A 25,310-nucleotide genomic window follows, 5' to 3' on the forward strand; every position below is an offset into this window, starting at 1 on the left:
CCTGACCCAAGAGTGGTGCAGTGCTGCATACAGAGGGATGCCAGGCCTCCAGGGCCCTGGAACCTTCCATGCAGCCTGCTTGACGGCCCCCAGACACTTACCCCATTCTGGCTGTTACAGTGCCGGGTGCTGATGATGGCCCCTGCCTCCTCAATCATCTTCAGGATGGTTCCACCGTGGACATTGCCAGCCACATTGGCATCATCCGGCCTCATGATCCTAGGCAGAGGAGAGAGAAGCAGGATGAGGCTCCTGAGAAGGATGTCACTCATCAACAGTGACCACCCAGGGTGAGGAGAAGGTCCTCCAAAGAGACCAATGGCTCCCAAAGAAGGAAAAAGAACTTTCCATGAGTTTGGTCACAGTGGGCTGCTGACCCGACAGCCCCAGGCAAGAGACCACCGGGTCCTGTTTCCACGGGAGGGAGGAGGGCAGAGAGCAGGAAGTTGTCCCCAAGAGCTACAGGCACCCAGCAGAGAAGGGGTGACAGTGGGGACCTTTGGCAGAGGCAGCAAGGTGGCGGCATGACCGTTGGGAGTTCCCAGCACTCCTGCCCTTCCTGCTTCCCAGGCTCCCCAAAGACCTGGGGTTGGATGAGCAGGGCAGGGCTGAATGAGCATGAGGACACAGGCTGTGACCCCCTTGGACAGCGGACAAATTCCCGGGACAGGACCCCCCCTATCAGGAGTCCCAGTGGGGCCGGCTGCCCTGAGAACTGGAAACAAGCCACAGCTCTAGGTACAAAGGCACAAAGTTCCACTATAAGAGACATAAATCCTGGGGCCATAACGCCCAGCACGGTGACTAACATTAACAGCGCTGCACTGTATGAAAGTTGCCGCAGTGAAAGCTCTCGCCACAGGGAAAAAACATCTGTCAGGTGATGTGTGTTACCTAAACTCACTGCAGTGATCGTTTTGCAAAATGTACACACATCAAACCATCACCGTGGGGCGCCGGGGTGGCTCAATTGGTTGAGTGTCTGACTTCAGCTCAGGTCATGATCTCACAGTCTGTGAGTTCAGGCCCCACGTCGGGCTCTGTGCTGACAGCTCGGAGCCTGGAGCCTGCTTCGGATTCTGTGTCTCCCTCTCTGTCTGCCCCTCCCTTACTTGCACTCTGTCTCTCTCTCTCTCTCTCTCTCTCAAAAATAAATAAACTTTAAAAAATGTTTATTAAAAACTTGAAATGTTATTTAAGTTAATAAATGTTTATTAAAAATTTTAATGTTTTTAAAAACTTAAAAAAAACCCTATTGTTATCAACCTCTTTCCTTTGGAATTGTTTGCAATTTCGTGAAGGACAGACAGTCATTTCCACACAGAGAAGCTGGTCCTCCTGTGAGCACAGGTACCACAGAGGCTGCCGTAGGGCAGGGGCTGGCCAGGGAGAGCTGAGCTCCTGGGCTCTAGAGCGCTGGGGAAACTTGAATCCAGCCTTTCCCCTCGGGCCTCGCTTTGCCTGTCTGTAAAGCACAGCTGTGCCCGCCACTGTTGGTTGACCCACAGCAATGCTGTGCGACCTGGGAGTGAAGGGCAGAGGAGGAAGTGCTCACATCCGGCGGGACATTGAGTCAGAGGCTGATAAGGAAGCAGCCTGTGAGATAGGAGGCTGGAGATAGTGTCTGGAGTTGCAGACTGAGGGTCCCCAGAAACCCCACACCATCAACATCGGGCTGCCCCAGGATCCTGGGCAACTGGGAGTAAATGCCAGGAGCTCCAGACCACACGCTTGAGGCACGAAAGCTCACTGGGACACTTGCTGTCCCCCACCCTTCCTGGTCACCCTGGGTCCTGCACCAGGCACCGACCTAATTCCCCAGGCCAGCTGGCCACTCAGACATAAACCTCCCTCCACTGGACCTGATCCTGACCCAGCACTCTGCAGTTACCCTGAGTCCCCTGGGTCCCCAATGCCCCCCCACTGCTCAAGGCCATTCACTCTGTCAGGGCCTTCCTCCCCAGTTCACTTCCCCAGGGCTCTCCCTGCCCACACCCTGGTCCTCCCCAGGCACAAGTGAGGGCAGCCAGGAGAACATGTGGTCCCTCATTCAAGCTTTTGTTTTCCCATTTTTTTTTAAGTTTATTAAATTTATTTATTTTGAGAGACAGAGAGCAAGCGGGAGAGGAACAGAGAAGGAAGGAGACAGAATCCCAAGCAGGCTCCACACCATCAGTGCAGAGCCCAACGCAGGGCTTGAACTCATGAACTGTGAGATCAGACACTTATAACTGACCGAGCCACCCAGGAGCCCCTGCTTTCCCAGGTTTAATGCAGCCATGGGTATGAAAAGGGCTTCTCTTTCCTCTTCACTATTAAAAAAACAAGTAAAGAAAACCCGGTGAAGCAAGCAGCACTGACCACAGCACCTGGTCGGGGAGGCATCTCTGCACCTGCCCATCTCCTCCTGCACTTAACCAGCCACTCATCCCACTGCCTGGAGAGTCATCTTAAGCAGGAATCTAGTCCTCAATCACCTCTCTCATCTAAAGAATAAAGACTCACCTCACTAGTGAGGAACTTGAAGCCCTCAGGCATCTGGAACTTCTGTGTCATCATCAGCCACCGCCCTGGCCAAACCAGATCATCAGCCAGGGCTTTCCTACCACCCTACCTGGATCCACCTGTCCCAGCAACACCCGACCTACGGTCTGGGAGGAAAAGGGACTCATCCATGAATGGGGGCGGGAATAAGTAGCCACAACCTCATGGAGGACAGCCCGGCATTCCCAAACTCCAAAGGCACAGGCGGGCTCTGACCCAGCAATTCCAGCTGTAGGAGTGTGTCCCACGGATGTTTCCAAACGTGAGTAAACCTGTTTGTTGCCCATTGCATTCCGTGTAGCCGGCCTCACAGCAGACATCTTGAAGGCAAGCCCCATCCTCCTGTTCCTTAGCCCCACATAGAGCTTTTATACTGGGTTGAACTGTGTCCCCCGAAAGATACATTCAAGCTCTAGCCGCTGGAACCTGTGAATGGGGCCGTAGTTAGATACGGGTCTTAGTGGGGGTGCCTGGTGGCTCAGTCGGTTAAGCGTCGACTTCGACTCAGGTAATGATCCCACGGCTCACGGGTTTGAGCCCCTTGTAGGGTTCTGTGCTGACAGCTCAGAGCCTAGGGCCTGCTTCAGATTCTGTGTCTCCCTCTCCCTCTGCCCCTCCCCTGCTCGTGCTCGCTCTCCCTCCCTCTCAAAAATAAATAAACATTAAAAAAAAAAATTTTTTTTTTTTAATGTTTATTTTTGAGACAGAGAGGCAGAGCATGAACAGGGGAGAGTCAGAGAGAGAGGGAGACACAGAATCTGAGGCAGGCTCCAGGCTCTGAGCTGTCAGCACAGAGCCCGACACAGGGCTTGAACTCACAAACCGCAAGATCACGACCTGAGCCGAAGTCGGATGCTTAACCGACTGAGCCACCCAGGTGCCCCAAGATTTTTTTTTTTAATGTTTCTTAATTTATTTTTGAGACAGAGAGAGACAAAGTGTGAGCAGGGGAGGGACAGAGAGAGAGCGAGACACAGAATCGGAAGCAGGCTCCAGGCTCAGAGCTGTCAGCACAGAGCCCGATGCGGGGCTTGAACTCACAGACCGCGAGATTATGACCTGAGCAGAAGTTGGACGCGTAACCGACTGAGCCACCCAGGCGCCCCTAAAAAAATTTTTTTTTAAATACAGAACAGGGTCTTTGCAAATGTCATCAAGTTAAGATGAGGTCGTTAGGGTGTGCCCTAATGCAGTGTGCACAGCACCCTTTTGAAAAGAGGGAAATGGACACACGCCGGGGAGCAGGCAGAGACTGGAGTGATACATCCAGAAGCCCAAAAATGCAGGACGCCAGGAGCCACCAGAAGCTGGAAGAGGCAAGGAAGGATCCTCCCCTCGGGCCCTCGGAGGGAGTGTGGCCCTGCCGACAGCAGGATCTGTCTTGTGGCTTGTGGCTTGTGGCCTCCGGGCTGTGAGAACATAAATTTCTATTGTAAGCCATGCTATGTGTGGTCATTTGTCCTGGCAGGACACTGACACTCACATTCACACTCAGGGGGGCTTTGCCCCATGCACAGAAAACAGCAGGAGTGACAGGCGAGCCCACAGGACCCGCGGGCGTGGCGGCCTCCCCAGCCCGGGGAGCCCAGGCCAGGGGGTGCCCGCACCACAGGGGGCTGTGGTCAGCCTGATTCTCACCCAAACATGTCAGCGCTACAACGTAACAGTGCTGCAGGAGTCCATGGTTACTGGGCTGGAGAGGCCTGCTTCCGTCTCCCACGGTGGAAGCTAGAATAGCTCTCTGAGGGAGAAGGCCGGCTCCGCGCACAGCCAGATTTCCGGGACAGATAAAGTCTCCCGGATTTTCCACCTGCACCAAAGACCAGCAGAGCCTCTGGGGGGGGTTCAGGTGGGGGCACACGGGGCAGCCAGGGCTAAGGACACCTCACAGACTGTGCAGAAGGTCCCCGGGCCCATCCTTTCTAAATGAAGCTCAAAATAGAGAGGCAATGATGGGTGTCCTGAGCAGGAACAACCCCCAGGAGCTTCTGCCCTGACCTTACCCACAGTGGAAGCTTTCAAGCTTCCTTTGTGCTCAGCGCAGGGAACAGTCGCCTTGGCAGGGAGACAAGGAAGAATAGGGAGTGCCATTCCTGGTGCCCACAGGGTGGGCACGGGCCTTGCCCATGGCACATGTGAAACCTCATGTTTCTATGGGGGCCTCTGCCAACCAGAAGCCCAAGTGACACTGCTTATCCCCTCTAATTTGCTGCCAAGGAAGGTTCCAGGAAAGTTCCTTCAGCCCCAGAGCCCCCCCCCAACCCCGACCCCCCATCCCCTACAAGAGGCAAGGGAGGAGAAGTGGCTGGGCCAGGAAAAAGTCCCTGGGGCTCTTTCAGGTCCCAGAGCAGGCATGGGGTCGGGGGTGCCAATCACACCGAACACCCAGGCTCACACTTCGGCTGGGACAGGGGAATGAACCAGGAGAAGGCTCCAGGGGGTAGCGGACCAGCACCCACTGATTCTGAGAATGCAGAACCTTCGGGGGCTGAGCAGGCAGGATGCTCAGCAGAGCCCTGCCCAACCAGGGAACTGGCTGGCAAGAGAAAGAAACACAGTTGCCATCATTCCCGGGGCTCCAGCCAGGAGGGAGACCGCTGAGCCCCACGGCTCCACGGCCCCACTCTTCTGGGAACCCAGGGTCTGACCCTGCCAGGCCCCCAGGCCCCCAGGTGTCACGCAGAGACTGGACTTCCCGTCCCAGCCTCCATTAACCACCTCACATCCGACTCAGCAAGAATCAGGCCAGGCACAGCTGTCCCTGGCCACACGAAGGGGCCGCGTCCCCTCTACATCGGACCCCTTCAAAGGGCCCCCAGATGGATGCCCCTAAGAGAAGGGGGCGGCGCGTGACTTTGCGGTACCTGCTCATCTGGGAAGCTATACCCACTGGTTTGCCCCGGCTCCCAGTTCCCGAGAGGCAAGGCGGCTAGTGGCAGCCAGAGCACCCACCCTTCCCCACCACAAGCACCGTCCCAATTCCCCGTCACACCAGGCTGCCCAATCTAACCAGGAAGAGGCTGCCTCCCCAATCTGATCCGAAGACTCTACCAAAGGCCAGCTGTCATAGCAACCTCGCTTTGCAAATAATGACAGCGGAGAAGTACATCTTCGAGCCCTCCCGCTGCTGTCTCTGAGATGAAGAAGTCACAGGTGCCTCTCTGATAAGCCTCTAGGGGGCCCAAGGAGAGGGCAAACGCCCACCCAGACTTTTCTCAGCAGAGGCCGGGCCCCAGGCCTGGATTCCCTGCAAGCCTTCTGAGCCTCCCAAGACGCAGACAGGGGAGGAGGGTCTCAGGCCAGAGGGAGACTCACAGCAAGAGGTCACAGTTGGTGCAGAGCCCCACATCCGGCTCAGAGGGGCTGGCATCTGACACCTGTCCCCGAAGCTACCTCCTGGAGGTCGAGGGTCCAGGTGACCCACTGGCTCTGCCAGCCCCGGCACTCCCCTGGCTGGCACCCCCACCCCCACACAGACCTGCCTCCTCCCCTCTCCGGTGCCAGGCTGCCAGGGACAGGCCTTCCGTCTCCCCTCCCGCTGGGTGCCAGGCAAGCCGTCAGAGTGGCCGAGGAGCACGTGTGACAGTGGCAGTCCTGGGAGAGGAGGCCGGATGTGTAATTATTACCCCCGCGTCCCAGGGCACCTCCACACAAGGCCACTTTCCCAGGAACCCGCAGCCAGGACACTGGGCAGAGCACAGCCTCCGTCCATCAGGCAGGGTGATGGCCACCACCAATGAATGAATCTGCCTGCAAGCCACCTGAGAGAGTCCTTCCTGAAAACTGTCATCCTGGCTTGGCTCCTGGGCACCGGTCCACCTCACCTGCAGGGCGACTCTGGCAGGTTTTGTGCTCGAGGGGTAAAGTAAGGACAGAGCAAGCTGGGCCCGCTGCTCACTCACACACAGCCCTCACCAGAGGCCCAGCACGCTCCCGGCTCCCAGCGGCCTCCCTGAAGTGCAGACAAATTACGCCTAAAGGTCCAGGTACCATTGTCCCCAGTCTTCCCACGTTTGTACGAAGAGAGAGAGAAGGAAAACTCCAGACTGACCAACAGCACAGAGCCTGGTTCCACAGGGAGGGAGGCCGGCCGGGGCAGGAAGTGGCAAGGCTGTCCTCGGGCGAGAGGGCCCCTGAAGGGATAAGGGGGCCTGCTGACCACACCCAAAATGTCTACCTGGAGGGGGGAGTCAGGGCAGAATCTGGGCGGAAAACCTTCCCCAACAACCTTCCCTGCCCACACCGCCTGACGGGGGCCCTGGCGGGACGGCAGACCTCCTTCGGCCTCTTGGCTGTCCCTGACGGTGCTTGATCCTGAGTAGAAATGACCCCATTTGCAGGGAGGTCTGAGGACTATTCCTGTAGTACATGGCCTGGGGCCATCCTGCTCACTGCTGTGTCCCCAGCAGCTGGCACCGGGCCGGGCACACAGCAAAGTGCCATGAATAGGTGTCAAATCAGGGAGTGAGCCAGTGCCTGGGAGACACAGAATGGACAGAGGCCCCCACTCCATCCGCCCTATTCCCCTCCAGTCAGCTGGGTGCTTAGGCCCTGCGTGCACCCGGCCAGCAGCCTGCCCCACGCCTCGCCTGGACCAAGAGGTCAAAAGCGTTGCTCCCCAAGGCCACTAAGGACGCAGACTCCCATAGTGGGTTCTGGGTGCCCCCTGAGAGAGCCGTGTGCCGGGTCTGGTCAAACCCATCTATCACCTTCAGGTCAGAGAAAAGGCCCCAAGGCCACAGGTGCCCACTCTGGCCACGGGGCATCCCACAGCCATGTGTCCAGGCACCACAGCCCTTCCCACTCCACAACCACAACCAGGGACCCCCCCCCCCCCCAGGTAGCGCCACCCCCAGCCATCCCACAGGTTCTTACAGCTTGGCTTTCTCCCTAAGACAGGCCTCGTCAGCTCCTTTCCTGAACACTTTTAGGGACACACCTCGCCGAAGCAGAAGCATGGTCTCTGTTAGCCCCTTCTGGAGCTGTGGCCAGATGGGACCAGAGGGGGGCCTCAGCCCGGATGCTATGCCCTTTGGACTTGGCCCCATTCCTCAATGCAGGCATCGCAGCCTCCCTAAGCAACGCTGGCTTCTCTCCCCCTTGGTCCCAACCCTGGGTGTGCTGGGCACACTGCCCACGCCAGGCGACGGGTGGCCACCCCATCACTCCCATGACCTTTTCAAATCCCTTACAATCACAGGAAATTGAGTCGAAAGAGTCGCTGGAAACTACCCACTTCAGGCCCCAACTTTTACCTGTGAGGAAAGCAGGCACACAGAAGGCCGGAGGCTTGCCCAGGCCCACATCAGGTAGACCTGGGGGACTGGGCGCTCGGCACCCTCACGATGGCGTCCCGGGAGGGGGCCGGGCCCGGGGCCAAGGGAGACGCACCCTCCTGCACGCTGCGGACCTACCATCAAAACACCACCCAGGTGACGCAGTTGATGACGCACATGCAGACGAGAACCGGGCACGACTTGCCCCACCAGGTTCGTTCTCAGTTATGGAAAGATCGTGAAGATACACAAGACTGGCGTAAAGAGAAACAGTCCTCACGGGAGCACACGGGGGTCCTGCAACCAGCGGGCACCTGAACAAGGGATCTGGGATCGAGAAGTCAGCCCGCGCTGGGCTGGGCATGGTGCTGTGACGCGGGGCTGGCCATGCAGGAAGAGGCACCCAAATCCACGACCGAGAAACGCTTTGAAACAAGCCGCTGAGTTAAGACCCTATTGTCACCATTAGAGGGAAGACAGTTTTCAGACTTGGAATGACCCACTAATGACAGGCACGATCAATTACTTAACATCTGGATACAGGGATACAACCTAAACCAGAAGAACCAAGATTTTAAAAACAAACAAACAAACAAACAAACAAACAAAAAAAAACCAAAACACAGAAAGGGAATGAGGGAAATCTGCAGGAAGTGACACAACCAGGGGCACCTGGGTGGCTCAGTCGGTTGGGCGTCCAACTTCGGCTCAGGTCAGAATCTCTTACTCTGTGACTTTGAGCCCCGTGTTGGGCTCTGTGCTGACCGCTCAGGGCCTGGAGCCTGCTTCGGGTTCTGTGTCTCCCTCTCTCTCTGTCCCTCCCCTGCTCATGCTGTCTCGCTCTGTCTCTCTCTTAAAAATAAACATAAAAAAATTTTTTTTAAATGACACAACCAAGCGAAATATCTAAAAGTCCACCATGGCTCAGTCAAATCAGCAAGGACCATACCTCACCTCTGCAGGCCTCCACGGCCACGCCGACTGAGCCATTAACAGACCTTTCCACAGAAAGGAATCGTTTGTTGTCAGCCTTATGAGTAAATAATTTCAAAGTTAAATAACCATGAGGTGGTTCCTCATGTTCTAAATTAACCAAGAACTATTTAAAAAAAATTTTTTTAACGTTTATTTATTATTGAGAGACAGAGACAGAGCATGAGCAGGGGAGAGGCAGAGAGAGGAGGAGACAGAATCCGAAGCAGGCTCCAGGCTCTGAGCTGTCAGCACAGAGCCTGACGCGGGGCTCGAACTCACGAACGGTGAGATCATGACCCGAGCCAAAGTCGGACACTCAACCGGCTGAGCCACCCAGGCGCCCCAACCAAGAACTATTTTAAACGATACAACCAGACATCCGGAAAGGTTCACAGCAACATTATTCGTCGTAGCCAAAAAAGGTGGGAAGGACACAGATGCCCATCACAGATGAACGGATAAATCAGAAGTGGTCTCTCCAAGCAATGGGATATGATCTGACTGTAAGAAGGAATTGAGTAGCAATGTTTACTACCACATGGAAGAATCTTGAACAAGGCTGCTGAGCACAAGAAGCCTGTCACATAAGGCATGATTCTATTCACAGGAAACGTCCAGAACAGGCAAATCCAGACTGTTGGTTGCCAGGGCCTGGGAGAGGTGAATGGGGAGTGATAGCTAACAGGCACAGCGTTTATTCTGGGGGTGAATAAAATGTTCTGGAATTCAAGAACAGTGATGGTTATACAACCTTGTGAATATACCAGAAAACACTGAACTGTCCTCAAGAGTAAATGAACTTACAGGACATGAGTTGTATCATGATAAAGCTGTTCAACCTGTTTGCAGACAGCTGTGGAGAAACAGGCCCATCCCTCCACTTCCAGAACTTTCTGTGTTGGCCAGACCTCCAAAGACTCACTTGGCCGAGGAAGAGCGCTCTGGGAATGTAGCCCAAAGGACCACACACAGCTGGACATGGCAGGCTGCAGCCACAGTGTTTCTGATACTAAACAAAGTCCAGCTAGCTCAGGGGGCCCTGGGCATGGGCGAGGTTGCGTCTGGTGTGCATTTCTCTGGAATTAAGTGGCAACCCTTCTGTTCAGCTTTCAAAGGCATCTGGAAGCTGACAAAGGTCGAGAGACACATCAGGCTCTCTGCTGTCAGCTTGAAGCCTGCTTCTGATCCTCGGTCTCCCTCTCTCTCTGCCCCTCACCTGCTCGCCCTGTCTTTCTCTCTCTCAAAAATAAAAACATAATAATAATAATTTTTAAAAACTTAAAAAAAAAGAGTAAGAGGCAAGCCACGGACCGGGAGGAAACGTTTACAAAACATGTATCTGATGAAGGACTTGTATCCAAAATAAATGAAGAGCTCTTAAAAATTCTATGATAACAACCAATACGAAAAGGGGCAAAAGGTATGAACAGACACCTCGTGAAACAAGACACACAGACGGTAAATAAGCATATGGGAAGATGTGCACCATCACGGGCCACCAGGGGACTGCAAATTAGAACCACGGCAGTGACACCACTGTCAGGGGTGGAACAGCAGGAACTCTCTCACTGCTGGTGGGGACACAACACAAAGCGGTGCGGCCGCTTTGGAAGACGGTTTGGCAATTTCCTACAAAACTAACTACCCGGGGTGCCTGGGGGCGCTCAGTCAGTTAGGCGTCCAACTGCAGCTCAGGTCATGATCTCTCAGTCTGTGAGTTCGAGCCCCGTGTCGGGCTCTGTGCTGACAGCTCGGAGCCCGGAGCCTGCTTCGGATGCTGTGTCTCCCTCTCTCTCTGCCCCTCCCCCGCTCATGCTCTGTCTCCCTGTCTTTCAAAAACAAATAAATGTTAAAAAAAATTTTTTTTAACCGAACTGTACCCTTTAATTTTAATTAACTATATTCTACTCTCTACTGCGTTAATGATGTAAAATTTAGTAGGTACATGGAAGCAATTAAAGAAAAATCAAGTAAAAAAAACTATTGTTGGTTTGAATTGTTGGTTATTGAATTAAGAATCTTAATGGGGCGCTTGGGTGGCTCAGTTGAGCATCCCACTCTTGATCGCAGCTCAGGTCAGATCTCACGGTTTGTGAGTTCGAGCCCCACATCAGGCTCCACACTGACAACACACAGCCTGCTTGGGAGTCTTTCTCTCTCCTTCTCTCTCCCCTCCCCCACTCACATGCACTCTCTCTCTCTCAAAACAAACTTTAAAAAAAAAGAATAAAAATTTAAAAAAAGGATCAATAGCCACGATCGAGTGGGATTTGATCCAGAGACTCAAGGATGATGCAATGTCCTACAAATCAATCAACGTGACATGCCACATGAACAAAAAAATGAAGGAAGAAGTGAAATCGACCAAAACAAATCATACAAATACTGTATGATTTTCCTTATGCGTAGAATCTAAAAAAATAAAACAAAAAACCAATAAGATAACAGACTCATAAATAGAGACAAATATCATCAAGAATAGTGTAATAACTCCGTATGGTAACAGACGGTCACGGCACTTAGGGTGAACATTTCGTCACGTATGTAAATGTCCATCCACTATGTTGTACACCTGAAACTAATACAATAGTGTGACAACTACGTTCAATTAAAAAAAAAAAGAATATTGGCAACATGTTTCAGATACCACGGGATCAATTAGGCAGCTTCAGGCTGGCTTGTGAGTGTTATCACCTCAGCTTTCATAAGGCACATGACATAGTGGGCTCAGCCTGTCATCAACGGAGGCAGAGCACCAATCAAACAGGACTTAGTTTCCTGAGACCCGGGAGGACACCAGAAAGCAGTGTCGCCGTTAAAGCTCTGGTTCCAAACACAAGCCACATCTGAGCGAACACAGCACCAGCACAGCCAAAAACACACACAAAAAGTGTGGCATTTACTGAGAATGATGGCCACCCACGCTCGCTCACCCTGATCAGTTACAAGGCTACAATTTCCATCTGCTAAGTGCCCACAAGGTAATGAAATATTTAGCTGGCTCGAAGAGAGACTGAATTGGAAGCCTGGGGACTTTCAATAGGTGGAGAGAGGGGCACGGTCCGTCTCCAGCACGCCCCCTACAGACCCCAGCTGGGGTGTGCCAAGGCAGGCCAAGACAGGGGTTGAGGGATCAGAAACGAACCCCAAGCATTTTCCAGTCCCGTGCCCTGAATGACAGCAAAGCACTCACACCAGGTGCCCTTCTAAGACCCATCAGACAAATCTTACGGGGGCGAGGACTTCAGGGTCTTCTCCCAGACCCAGGGAGCAACGCCCTGACCTCGCGGCATCAGGACACTCATGTTCCCTAAGGCTCAGAGACGCCCTCAGCATCGTGCTGAGTTTGGGAGACACATCCCACCTTAGACTTTTAATCCTACCCATTCATAAGCCAAAGTAAACAACAGGCCATTTCTGGGGCAGCGGGCGGGCTGGAGCTGTCTCCACCACCTGCCCCCTCCCTTTACAGCAGCATTTGCCCCTGGTCAGGGCAGGCGATGAGGTACAGAGAACTCGGTGTTGAGAGACCTGGGTTTCAGTGTCCACTGGAGTCACTCCCGCACTCGGTTCACCCTATCTGTAAAATGAGGGTGACTCCTGTGCCCCGCCCCCCGGGGCTGAGAGCTAAGCAAGCGAGCTTGAAGGGTGCAGGGTGCAGATGGGAGCCGGGGCGAGCTCTCAGAACGCCGGTTTTGCCCCTGAACACAGGGCCGCTCCCCTGTCAGCTGATGTCGGGCTTTGCTCCACATCAAGACGGTGAGAAAATAAGTTTGATTACAAAAGCAGTTCTTTCTCCCGATGCTTCAACCTCCCAGTCTGATGTTATCTCCCCGGCTGGATTAAAATTCTGATTTGCTAGGGCGCCTGGGTGGCTCAGTCGGTGAAACATCCGACTTTGGCTCAGGTCATGATCTCGCGGTTCATGAGTTCAGGCCCCATGTCCGCCTCTGTGCTGACAGCTCAGAGCCTGGAGCCTGCTTCGGATTCTGTGTCTCCTTCTCTGTCTCCCACTCCCACTCTGTCTCCCTCTCAAAAATAAATAAACATGAAAAAGAAAATTCTAATTTCCCTGGGGCACCTGGGTGGCTCAGTTAGTTAAGCATCTGACTTTGGCTCAGGTCATGATCTCTTAGTTCGTGAGTTCAAGCCCCTCATTGCATCGGGCTATCTGCTCTCAGCTGTCTGCTCTCAGCACAGAGCCCGCTTTGGATCCTCTGTCTCCCTCTCTCTCTGCCCCTCCCCAGCTTGTTCTCTCTCTCTCTCTCTCAAAATAAATAAATAAACTTAAAAAAAAAAAGGCCCTAAAATTCTGATTTGCTTGTTATGTCCAATGTCCAATTAAATGTCTCACAGGGCCACAGGGCACACTCAAGGCCATGACTGCTACAGGCAACTTCCCACCTCCCAGGGTTTTTAAACACCTTTTATTATTTTTTTATGTTTATTTATTTATTTTTAATTATTTTTTAATTAAAAAAATTTTTTTAATGTTTTTATTTGCTTTTGAGACAGAGAGAAACAGCACAAGCAGGGGAGGGGCAGAGAGAGAGGGAGACACAGAATCCGAAGCAGGCTCCAGGCTCCGAGCTGTCAGCACAGAGCCCGACGTGGGGCTCAAACCCACGGACTGTGAGATCATGACCTGAGCCAAAGCCCAACGCCAAACCGACTGAGCCACCCAGGCGCCCCAATGTTTATTTATTTTTGAGAGAGAGGCAGAGACAGAGTGCAAGCAGGGGAGGGGCAGAGAGAGAAGGAGACACAGAATCTGAAGCAGCCTCCAGGCTCCAAGCTGTCAGCACAGAGTCCAATGCGGGGCTCGAACTCACGAACTGTGAGATCATGAGCTAGGCCGAAGTCGGACGCTTCACCGACTGAGCCACCCAGGCTCCCCATAAACACCCTTTATTATTTTTTAATGTTTATTTTTGATAGAGAGAGACACGAACAGGGGAGGGGCAGAGAGAGAGAGGAGACAGAGGATCAGAAGCAGGCTCAGCACTGACAGCAGCGAGCCCGATGTGGGACTCAAACTCACAAACTTTGAGATCATGGCCTGAGCCGAAGTTGGACGCTCAACTGACTGAGCCACCCAGGTGCTCCTTAAACACCCTCTAGATGGGCAGTCACGCCTGCTGGACCTGCCCCACAGCAAGCCCAAGCCTAAGGGAGGAAATTCAGGGCACCAGGGGGTTCTGCCTGTCTGGCACAGCCCAGGAAGGTCCCCAACGGGGACCTGCCGCACGGGGGGCCTGTAGGCCTGTACACGAGGCTGCCACCTGCCTGGGACAGGCTGGTCACAGCACGACGCTGCAAGGGGGTGGGGAAGGCCGGAAGGGGCGGGGTTGGTGTTCAGGGATGCGAAGCGGAACCACAGACCCAGGTTGAGACCCCACACAGCCGCCAGGAAGCACAGCCTAGTCATGAAATGAAACCACGTGTGTGATGAACACTCCACAATCTACAGGGCGCAACTTTTACTGTCGGTGGACTTTTGCTTCTGTCCTCAGGGTCAGGGATAACCCGGGGGTGCGGGCCAGGTGTGTGGCTTCAGCCCTGCACTTACCAGCCTGGGACCCCGACAAGTCCTGGGACCTCGGAAGAAGGGGTGGGTCCACCTCAAAAGAACAAAGCTGGACCCTTACCTCACAGATTCAAAATAAGTAAAGCTCTGAACAGAAGGGCTGAGGCTGAAAGAAAACATACAGGTAAGGCTCTGTGACCCTGAGTCTGGCAACGGTTTCTTAGGTGCGACGATAAGAGTACAAGCAACCAAAAAAATAAAAAACCTAAACTAGACTACATGAAAATGTCAAAACTTCTGCGCTTCAAGGGACACCTGGGTGGCTCAGTCGGTTGAGCGTCTGGCTCGTGACTTTGGCTCAGGTCATGATCTCACGGTTCGTGAGGTTGATCCCCGCATCGGGTTCTGTGCTGATGGCATGAGGCCTGCTTGAGATTCTGTCTCCCTCTCTCTCTCTGCCCCTCCCCCACTCATGCACGAGCATGTGTGCTCTCTCTCTAAATAAACATGAAAAAATAAAAAAAGGTTTGTGCTTTAAGACAGAACATCCATGGGGCGCCTGGGTGGCTCAGTCAGTTAAGCATCCGACTTCGGCTCGGGTCATGATCTCGCACTCCGTGAGTTCGAGCCCCACGTCAGGCTCTGCGCTGACAGCTCAGAGCCTGAGCCACCTTCAGATTCTGTGTCTCCCTCTCTCTCTGACCCTCCCCCATTCATGCTGTCTCTCCCTGTCTCAAAAATAAAATAAACATTAAAAAAAAAATTAAAAAAAAAAAGACAGAACATCCAAAGCGAAAAGACTGAATGGGAGAAAATCTCTGCAAACCATGTATCTGAGAAGGGTCTTATCTCTAGACTACAGAAGGAAGTCTTAACAACTCAGTAACAGAAAGACAAATATGCCAAATGAAAAACAGGTAAAGAAACAAAACAGCCAAGCTGTACAAATGGCTGATAAGCACTCAGCGTCATTACTCATCAGAGAAATTCAAATCTAAGCCACAAGGAGATAGGCGGCTGCAATCCAAAAGGCAAATACCCAGCACGGAGGGGGATGTGGACCGCCCCCGCACTGCTGGGGGAGGGGGGGAAACAGCCCAGTTGGAAAACACCCCGGAAGTTAAACAGAGTAAGCGCACGACCCAGCGGAGCGGTCTTTACTCACACGGCCTCCGACCCCCAAGGTGCGGGTTCTTCTCTTCTGCACCACCAGCTGGGTGTCCTACAGTTCAACGCAGTTCTGAGGCTAACAGCCCAGAGGTAGCGCAGACCCCATCCAAAGTTCAAGGGCTCCAGGCTGTCCCTGCTTCCACGCCCCTCTCAAGTCCCAGGCCGCCCGAACTTCTGACAAACTGGCTCTAGCCTTTGGGGTTCCCACAAAAATCTCCTCCGGTTGGATCATTTGCTGGAGCAGCTCACAGGACTCGGGCAAACTTTGCTTTATTCACATTTACCGGTTTGTCGTAAAGGATTCAGCTCAGAAACAGCCAGATGGAAGAGGCGCACAGCGCAAGGTGTGGGGTGGGGTCAGGCACGCTGCCCTTCCGACACCTCCCTGTGTTCGGCAACCCGGAAGCTCTCCCAACTCCACTGTTCAGGATCTTTATGGCGGTCACGATGGAGGCATTGGTGATTAACTCAACCTCCAGGCCTCCCTCCCCCCACCGCCATCCCCAGATAGGAGGTGGGGCTGAAAGTTCCACCCCTGTAAGGCAGCCTGCACCAGGCTGGCCACCAGTCCCCATCCTGAAGCTATCTAAAGGGCTCCCGGCCACCTCGCATCTCATCAGCATACCAAAGATACACTCTCACTGGAAGAATTTCAAGTGTCTTAGGAACTCTGTGCCAGGACCCAGGGATAAAGACTAAATACCTTTGTCTTATTAAGCCACACTAGGTATACATTCAAGAGACATCAACGCACATGTCCACACAAAAGCTTGGACAGAAACATTCATAGTAACATTATGCATAATAGATGAAAGGTGGAAACACCGCAAGGTCCATCAGCTGGCAAATGGACATGCAAAATGTGGTATGTCCCGCACGGTGAACTATCATGAAAGAAGCATGGATACACGCATGATGAAAACATCACGCTATGTGAGAGAAGCCAGATACAAAACACCATATTGCATGATTCCACTTATCTGGAATGTCCAGAAGAGCCAAACTTGCACAGAAAGAAAAATAGATGGAGGCGGTGTAAAAATTAATACAAATTGAATTAACAAAAAATAAAAAAATATTTATTCGGGTCAGGTCATGATCGTGCGGTTCGTGGGTTCGAGCCCTGCGTCGGGCTCTGTGCTGACACCTAGGGGCCTGGAGCCTGCTTTGGATTCTGTGTCTCCCTCTCCCTCTGCCCTTCCCCTGCTCATGATCTGTCTCTCTCTCTCTCTCAAAAATAAAAAAATAAACATAAAAAAAAATTTTTAAATAAAAAAATTCATAAGCCTCGTTTGTAATGGAGTCGGGAGGCCAGCAGGGGGAGGTCTCACACCCCACAGACCCAGCAGGAGGAGAGGTATCCTCAGGTCCCACCACACCCCTCCTGCTTGACCACAGGCAGGCCCCAGAAAGGCTCTCCTCCAGCTCCAGCAACAGCCCAGCCAAGGAGAGATTGTCAGAGTTCAGCCAATGGGAAGCCGCTACACTTCCAACTCCCAGTTTGCTCCAAAGGACAGCCCTCCCAGGCCGCCCACCCCTTCCCTCTATAAAGGTTACTCTGTTCTCCAGACTTGCCAGTGGTTTCACAGAAGCTTGCTTGTCTGGAGTTGTAATTCTCTGCTATTCCCAAAGAAACCCATTTTTGCTGGCTAAACTGTACCCTTCAGTGGGGAGTCCTATGGAACACGGATTACGTTTCGATAAATAAAGCTGGTACGAAGTAGAGGGTGATATACTCACCGAACAAAGTTTCTGTAAAGTTTGAAATAAACATAGGAAGGCCACGGTAACAGCACAACGTTGTGCTGCTGAAGATGAGCCCATCGTGCGAGGACAGCTCTGCTGCCCTGCATAATCTTCTGGTCCAAAAATCGCAGCTTGAGCCCCTGCCCCCGGAGACAGCAGGTGCCCCCACGGCCCCAGACTCCTCGGCAGCAGGTGCCCAGGGAGGGATGAACCCGCACAGCTGTTGGCACGTGCGGTGCTTCAATTTCCACACCTGCCTCCTTCCCTCAAAGGTGCCAGCTGCCCAGAGCCCAGAGCCCACCAATCCTGAAAGCCTACCTCCTCCAACAAAGCCTGGGGGGACTTCGACTGGGCCCCGGCAGGGAAGCATGCTAGGTTTCCACTTGGATGAACACATTAGTGGGCATGCTCAGTCAAGCAGTTCACTGAACACCCAGTGCTCCAAACCGTCAACAATAAATCCTGAGTCATGTGGCCCACGGCTCCAGGGCGGGCTGCCCAGTCTGCCTTGCACGCTGGACACCAGCGGGAAGAAGGCGCTGCTGTGGGCACAGAAATGTCCTCGTCATCCTACCTTGCAGTGATACAGGGTCGAGACAGCAGATTAGACCTGGTTTCAACAGCCTGGACGGAAGCCCAGCATTTCTGCCCAGGACCCTGGGAGCTCCTGGGCCCCAGATGCTCCCAGGTGGCTGCCTGCCTGCTGAGCTCGCGGAGGCGGAGGTGGAGGTGGAGGCGGAGGCGGAGGGTGTAGACTAGCAGCTTCATCTTGCAGCGAGTGGTCAGTTCACCCAGTCCTCAGCACAAGGCTTAGCAGCCCCCACTCCCGTCTCCCCAGGGGGCCCGACCCACCCAGAGCCCTCCAGACAGGAATGCAGATGTCCCTCTCCCCGGAGCCTCCTCCTGGGGCTGCCCCTCCTCCCATGAGTCCACAGTCAAACTGGCAGTTCTGCTTCCGGAAGCATCTCACAGGATGCTTCTCTGCAACCCCAGTGACGCAAGGAATTCATGACTTGGCCTGAAGTCATAGAGTTTGGCTCTCTCCTGAGCAAAGGAGGAAGGCGACAACAGGCTGCGGGATAGCAGCGTGACCATTCACAAAGGAAAAAGGCACAGAGTGGAGTCGGGAAGCTAGAAGGGGAAGCTACAGCACTTGGCGTCAATGACAATTACAGATTCCAACAGAAGGATCAGCTAAGTGCCTCCACGGAAAACCCTGTACCTTGCATCTTGCACAAGAACTTGACCACCCCTGCAACCCAGCCAATGAGAAACCCTCATCCCCCTGGGCTCTGGCTTTTCTCCAGTGGACTTTCACTCAGAAACCCCCTCCCAACTTCCTCCTCCTCCCCCTCCCCCCCTCCCATAATATTCCTTTCCTTTGTTGGACTTGCCTTTGTTGGTTTTGCCACAGCTTGCTTGTCCCAACTTGCAACTCTCTGCTCTTCCCAAATAAGCCCATTTTTACTGATAAAATAGCTGACTTTTCTTATTTCTAAGGTTACCATTTTTTTGGTGATCAGCAGTGGGATCCAGAGGCGACCCCCCAACAACTCCGGGGCTGGTGGACACAAAGGTGCCAGTGCCCCCAAAGCCAACACGGGTCACGGCTTTCTTGCTGACCCTGGAGTGCAAGGGCAAGTTTTCTCCTGGATTTCAAGCTCCACTCTCTTTGTGTGTGAGCTCTCCTGGCTGTATTCAGGATCTATTTTAAGGCTTTGCCCTTTCAGAGTTCTCACTTGGACTTTGGTCGGACTTCTGTTTGGAACTGTGCTGTGTAGGACTTTTGCTTTCTGCTTTCTGCTTCAGATTCTGCGTCTTCCTCTCTCTCTGACCCTTCCTGCTCACCCACTGTATCTCTCTCTCTTAAAAATAAATAAACATTAAAAAAAAAAAACTAAAAAAAAAAAAAGAAAAGAGAAAAGAAACAGGATCCCAGGCATCAAAACTGGGGATGCCCATCCCCCGTTTCTGGGATACACTTGGTTTTATGTTTAAAAACTATGGTCCCCCCCAAAAAAATTTAAAAAAAGAATAATAATAAATAAATAAATAGAAACTATGGTCCCTCCTTGTGCACAGTTCTAATTAAATGGACCACCTTTTTTTTTAAATTTTTTTTTTTAATGTGTATTTATTTTTGAGAAAGAGAGAGAGACAGAGCTCGAGCAGGGGAGGGGCAGAGAGAGAGGGAGACACAGAATCCGAAGCAGGCTCCAGGCTCTGAGCTGTCAGCACAGAGCCTGACGCGGGGGCTCAAACCCATGGACCGTGAGATCATGACCGGAGCTGGAGTAGGATGCTCAACCGACTGAGCCACCCGGGCGCCCCTTAAATGGACCAACTTAACCAAAAGTAATTTAGAACATCAGTGGCCACGATGGGGAACTTTTCAGCTCCACAAACTTACGCTTCTCAAAACGAAACTGGATAGCCAGGCTCTAAAACTGTCATGACTGAATGGGATGTCTATCTGGACTGGAATTCTGAAGGTTCCAAACATGATCAGGAATCCAGAACTGCCTCTGCAAAACACACTTTCTGGACTGAGGTAAACAAACAGTTAAAGACAAAGAGGCTTCAGGGCACCTGGCTGGCTCGGTGGAGCCTTCGGACTCTTGATCTCTGGGTTCTGAGCTCAAGCCCCACACTGGATACAGTTTCCATAAATTAATTAAATTATATATGTGTGTGTGTGTGTGTGTGTGTGTGTATGCATATATATATATGTTATATATATATCTATAACATATATATATGTTATATATATATAACATATCTATATCACATAGATATATATATAACCCCCCACCCCGTCCTCTTTGTCTCAGGGCACACGGCAGACACCTTGCGCTCCAGGCCCACCGTCCTCCTTCCCTTCTGCACCACCTTCACCTCCCCTACATCCTCAGCTTCCCCGTTCCAATTCCCTTGCCGATTTTCCATTTTCCTTTGACTCTCTGCCTGCTTCTTCCTATCCTGAAGCTATTCAAACATGCCTCTTTGGGCCTGGGTGTCTCAGTTGGTTGAGTGTCCGACTCCTGATTTCGGCTGAGGTTTGTGGGTTCAAGCCCCACACCAGGCTGTGCTGACAGCATGGAGCCTGCTTAGGATTCTCCTTCTCTCTCTCTCTCTCTCTCTCTCTCTCTCTCTCTCTTTCTCTCTCTCTGCCCCTCCCCCTCCAAAATAAGTAAATAAACATTTTAAAATATATTTTAAAATAACAATAAATAAAATAAAATGCACCTCTTTAAAGCTAAGTCTCCTAAGGATCCAAATAAACCCCACATTTCTTACATTCCCTAGACTAAGGCTGAATTTTGAGCCATAGTTAAAGAGTTTCCTAAAGTGACGAAGGACCCCCCCCCCACGGGTTTGCTGAAGAATTTAACACACGTATTCAAACTTGCCAACCTAGTCTCTCAGAGTTATATCAGTTAGTCCACATGGCTCATAGGTGAGGGCCAGGCCAAACTCTGGATGAAACTAGCCCAATGGGATCATCCTGAAAGGGATACAGAGAAACAGACCCCTAACTTTGGCAAGATGCTAGAACACTTCCTGGAAATCTCCAGGGAGCAAGTATAGTAGCCTTTCCTAAAACTGTTGATTGGAACAAAAGTCAGGCTTGCACACAAAAGCCTGATGAACCTGTTCATGACTATTATAATCAACTCCAAATTGTCTTTAAAGAAAATTCTGGTCTTCCCTTAGATGTTGAATCCACCCAGGAAGCATTTAACTATGTTTATGAATGGGCTGAACTGGGATTTTTTTTTTCTTTTAGTTAAAAGGACCAGGATGGAATGGGAAACTATGTCCACTCCCAACTGAGTTAGTCTGGTAAACCCGCTCACTTACACCTGTGATGAGTCTCCTAATAAACCACTAAAATTCTCAGTTTTCAATTCCAGCAAATGCAGTCCCTAAACAATACCAAAACCTCCTAGTTTCGGCTATTTTTGCAAAGGGCCAGGACATTGGGATAAAACTGCTATCATGCTGGGGCGCCTGGGTGGCTCAGTCGGTTGAGCGTCCCACTTCGGCTCAGGTGATGATCTCGCGGTCCGTGGATTCGAGCCCCGTGTCGGGCTCTGTGCTGATGTCTCGGAGCCTGGAGCCTCCTTCGGATTCTGTGTCTCCCTCTCTCTCTGCCCCTCCCCTACTCACACTCCGTGTGTGTGTGTGTGTGTGTGTGTGTGTCTCTCTCTCTCAGAAATAAACAAACATTAAAACTGCTATCACACTAAGCGCTGTGGGCACCGCATCCCTCCAGCCAGTCTTTCCAACGTCCTCCTAATTCCCAACGTTGGGCTCCAAGGAGCTACAGGGGCTCTTGACACAAGCCACCGGCTGCTATGAGGGACTCCAACTTGCCTTCTACAGGACTTTCGTCTAGGACCTCCGAGCAAGAAGTAACGTGGTCATCCTTCGGCACCTGCTGCCCCTCTCACCACTGCACGCTAGTGACATCTGTTCCCAGAGAAAGCCAGTTTTTCACCGTATTTGATCCATGCGGTGCATCTTCGGTATTCCAGTTGGTAAGGATAGCCACTATTCTCTTTACTTTCACTTGGGAGCATAAACACACTTGGACAGAAATGCCCCAGGGTTCCAGAGGGTCCTTACTTTTCAAAGATCTTAAAAGCTGACTTGGATGATATAAAGTTTTCTGTAGGCTCTACTTAATATGATACATAGATGATTTGGTTCTCCAATGCCCTTCTCAAACCTCTTCACAAGAAGACAGCATCTACCTGCTACAACTTTTGGCCTTAAAGGGACGTAAAATCCCCTGAAGAAAAACTGCAGTTTGCTCCAATCCGGTTTGATTCTAGGAAACCTGATCTCAGAACAAGAACTCCATTTGGATCAGGCAGTCTTCCTGAACTTCCCAAAACCTAAAACTAAGCACCAATTACAAAGTTTTCTGGAATTGGCTGGCTAGTCAAAATTGGGTTCCAAACATCTCTCTTATGGCTCAATCTCTATATGCCCTACTTAAAAAATGAAAGATCAGGGGCTCCCAGCTGGCTGAGTCGGTAGAGCACGCAACTCCTGACCTTGGGATTATGAGTTCGAGCCCCACATTGGGCATAGAGCTTACTATATGTATAAAAGTGAAAAGGAAAAAATGAAAGGGAGACATAGCTTTGGGGACTTTAAGGAAAAGCTTAATAAGACCCCTGCCCTCAGATATCCTAACTCTTTTTTTCATAAAGTTTATTTACTTTGAGAGAGAGAGGGAAAGAAAGTGTGAGTGGGGGAGGGGCAGAGAGCATCCCAGGCAAGCTCCGACTGTCAGCGTGGAGCCCAACTCCACAAGCTATGAGATCATGAGCCCAATACCAGGCTGGAACTCACGAACTATGAGATCATGACCTGAACCGATATCGAGGGTCAGACACTTAACCAACTGAACCACCCAGGCGCCCCAGCTACCCTAATTGTTAACTCCCCTTTTCCTCTGTGTAATGAGAGGGAATGGAATGCCTTAGAATACTCATCCACAAAAACACAGGGACCGTCATCGACCCACAGGGTATGGAGCCAACAACCAGACCCTACGGCACGGGAATATCCCCTCACGGCCATTCCTGCCACTAACTACCCTGTTAGTTGAGGCCGCTGAAGGAAAAATCAGGGGACCCACTTCAGCCATCCTTGTATTTTGGCCAAGGGTGAAACCACAAACATTTATGCCAACAGCACGCCTTTGGGGCAGCTCATGGCTTTGGAATGTTGGCTAACAGTGAGGCTCCCTTACCTCGACTGGGAATGGGATAAAAACTGGCTCCGGCTCCAAAATTTATCAGGTGCCACACTGCTGGCTGCTCTGCCTATGAGTGAGGCTCCTGGGCATCCCTGGAGACCAAAGGAAACCACCTTGCAGTATTTCTGCCAAAAACGATGCTCTTAAGGAAACCGACAGCCAAATCTGTCACTGTCCCAAGGGATGTCGTCCCAAGTGATAATTTGCAAAATTCGACAAGAGATACCCAACAATTGGCCCCAGAGAGGGAAAAACAAAACAAGACTGGAAATCTATTCATTGTTGGCTCAATAAAGAGAGGGAACTCCGGTTCGAACCGAATTAACAATCTGGCCCTACCAGAAATTCTAAACTTCCCACTACTTGCCTCCATACATGCATTGAACCATTGGTCTACTGACAAAATGATAGTGTTTGTGAACCCACATCGGCGGAGAAAAATTAATAAGGCTGCAAAAAGTGCCTAGTTCACTTACCCACCTGTCCAGAGTGCAATCCAGGGAAATCTCTTCGCACTATGGATTTCATACATCTCACCTTGAAATCCTGTTCAGAAAGATTATCCCTACCTGGGTAACTCCTCTCAAACTTTGTAGTGATGGGGAAACCCATTTTTCTGGTCAGGTGCCTCAAAAAGTCTGTGTTGTTTGGCTAGTTTTAGCACACTTTTATCGTGCATCCTACCCTCAGTCCTCAAGGTTAGCTGAACACGCTAACGACACCACGAAGATTGAACTGGAAAAATCCGTATAGACCTTCCAGGTCCTTGGCTGAAAACATTGCCATCAGTCCTTCTAAATCCCAGCTCTACCCCCTCTGGAACTTGTAGACTCTCACCCTCTAAGGTAGTCACAGGACATCTAATGCACTTGGCCCCTGCCTCCTCTGACCCATAGTTGACAAAAGGAGACACATTCCAACATTTTAAAGGTTTAATTGCTTCTATTAAAAATAACCATAAAAATACGGGGCGCCCGGCTGGCACGTCGGTGGAACGTCCAACTCTTGATCTTGTCATTGTGGGTTCAAGCCCCGTGTTGGCGGGAGAGATTACTCCAAAAAAAAAATTCTTTAGGGGCACCTGGGTGGCTCAGTCGGTTGGTCGTCTGACTCTTGCTGGTTTCAGCTCAGGTCACCATCTCACAGTTTGTGAGTTCGAGCCCCACGACCAGCTCTGTGCTGACGGTGTGGAGCCTGCTTGAGATTCTCTCTCCCTCTCTCTCTGCCCCTTCCCTGCTCACGCCCTCTCTCTCAAAATAAATAAATAAACATTTTTTAAATAAAATTTTTAAAAAACATAAAAATAGGGGCACCTGGGTGGCTCAGCCGGTTGAGCCTCCGACTTCGGCTCAGGTCATGATCTCATAGTTCATGAGTTCAAGCCCCACATAGGCTCGCTGCTTTCAGCAAGAAGCCCGCATCAGATCCTCCGCCCCTTTCTCTCTGCCCCTCCCCCGCTGGTGCTCTCTCGAAAATAAATTAAAACATTTAAAAATTAATTAATTAATTTAAAAATAATAGCAAATAATAAATAAATAAATAAATAACATAAAAATAAAAATAAAAATAAAAATAAAAATAAATAGCCATGCTTTGGTACAGCAATCTTTTCAACATCTGTTTCCGGGAGATAAAGACCTTAGGCATCACACCTTGCAACCTGGAGATTCTGTTGGAAGAGACACCTCCACAAAGCCTCTTCCAACTTGCTGGAAAAGCCCTTCCAAGGTACTGCTAACATGCCTTTGTGCCGCCAAACGCCAAGGAATAGACTCCTGGACTCACGTGACTCATCTAGAGAAAGCACCACACCCTGACCGGCCTGGCACGCCACCTGATGGCCTGAAAGCAAAGACTTCCCAGAGTTGGGGCAGAGGACATCCGCCGAGACAGCTTTCCTGAGATGTCCCGACCAGGCCTGGGTTCCTCTTCCTCGCCATTGGCTCCTACTCTCTCTCTCGAAAGAAAATGCTCTTGTCCACATTCCCCCAAGCGCTTGCAAAAGGAGGAAACCTCTCCTTTTGATTATGACCCTTTCAGAAACAGCCTCATCACGATCCCGAGGCAAATTAGTTTTCACTTGCCTTTTCTAAAGGAGTAAAAGGTTCAGGAGTCACAAAAGTCTTTGACCTGGGCTATTATTTGACTTTGGGTTCTTATCCAAATCCATGGTCACTGAACTTGCAAACTTACAGACTGTCTTATTGGATAACATTTGTTTTTCCAAACAGTTCTTTTGAGAGAACGATACTGTTCTCATACATCTTTAAAGTTTTGCTATTTTTGCAAAAAGTTCACC

The 25,310-nt window shown here is 51.4% G+C and overlaps 1 protein-coding gene across 3 annotated transcripts in view; it reads right to left on the bottom strand.

The window, feature by feature from the left end:
• The window catches only part of ACOT7 (acyl-CoA thioesterase 7), a 100,574-nt gene that overhangs the window by 67,762 nt on the left and 7,502 nt on the right, over nt 1-25,310 (bottom strand). For 2 of the 3 annotated variants that reach the window (XM_042951079.1, XM_042951078.1), the window contains exon 2: nt 102-219. In XM_042951079.1, the coding sequence (XP_042807013.1) occupies nt 102-219 (118 nt within the window). Of the gene's footprint in view, nt 1-101; nt 220-17,812; nt 18,022-25,310 lie in introns of those variants that run through there. The other variant, XM_042951077.1, reaches the window with a different exon arrangement.

The sequence above is a fragment of the Panthera leo genome, chromosome C1 (genome assembly GCF_018350215.1).
Source record: "Panthera leo isolate Ple1 chromosome C1, P.leo_Ple1_pat1.1, whole genome shotgun sequence".
In the NCBI taxonomy this organism is placed as follows: Eukaryota; Metazoa; Chordata; class Mammalia; order Carnivora; family Felidae; genus Panthera; species Panthera leo.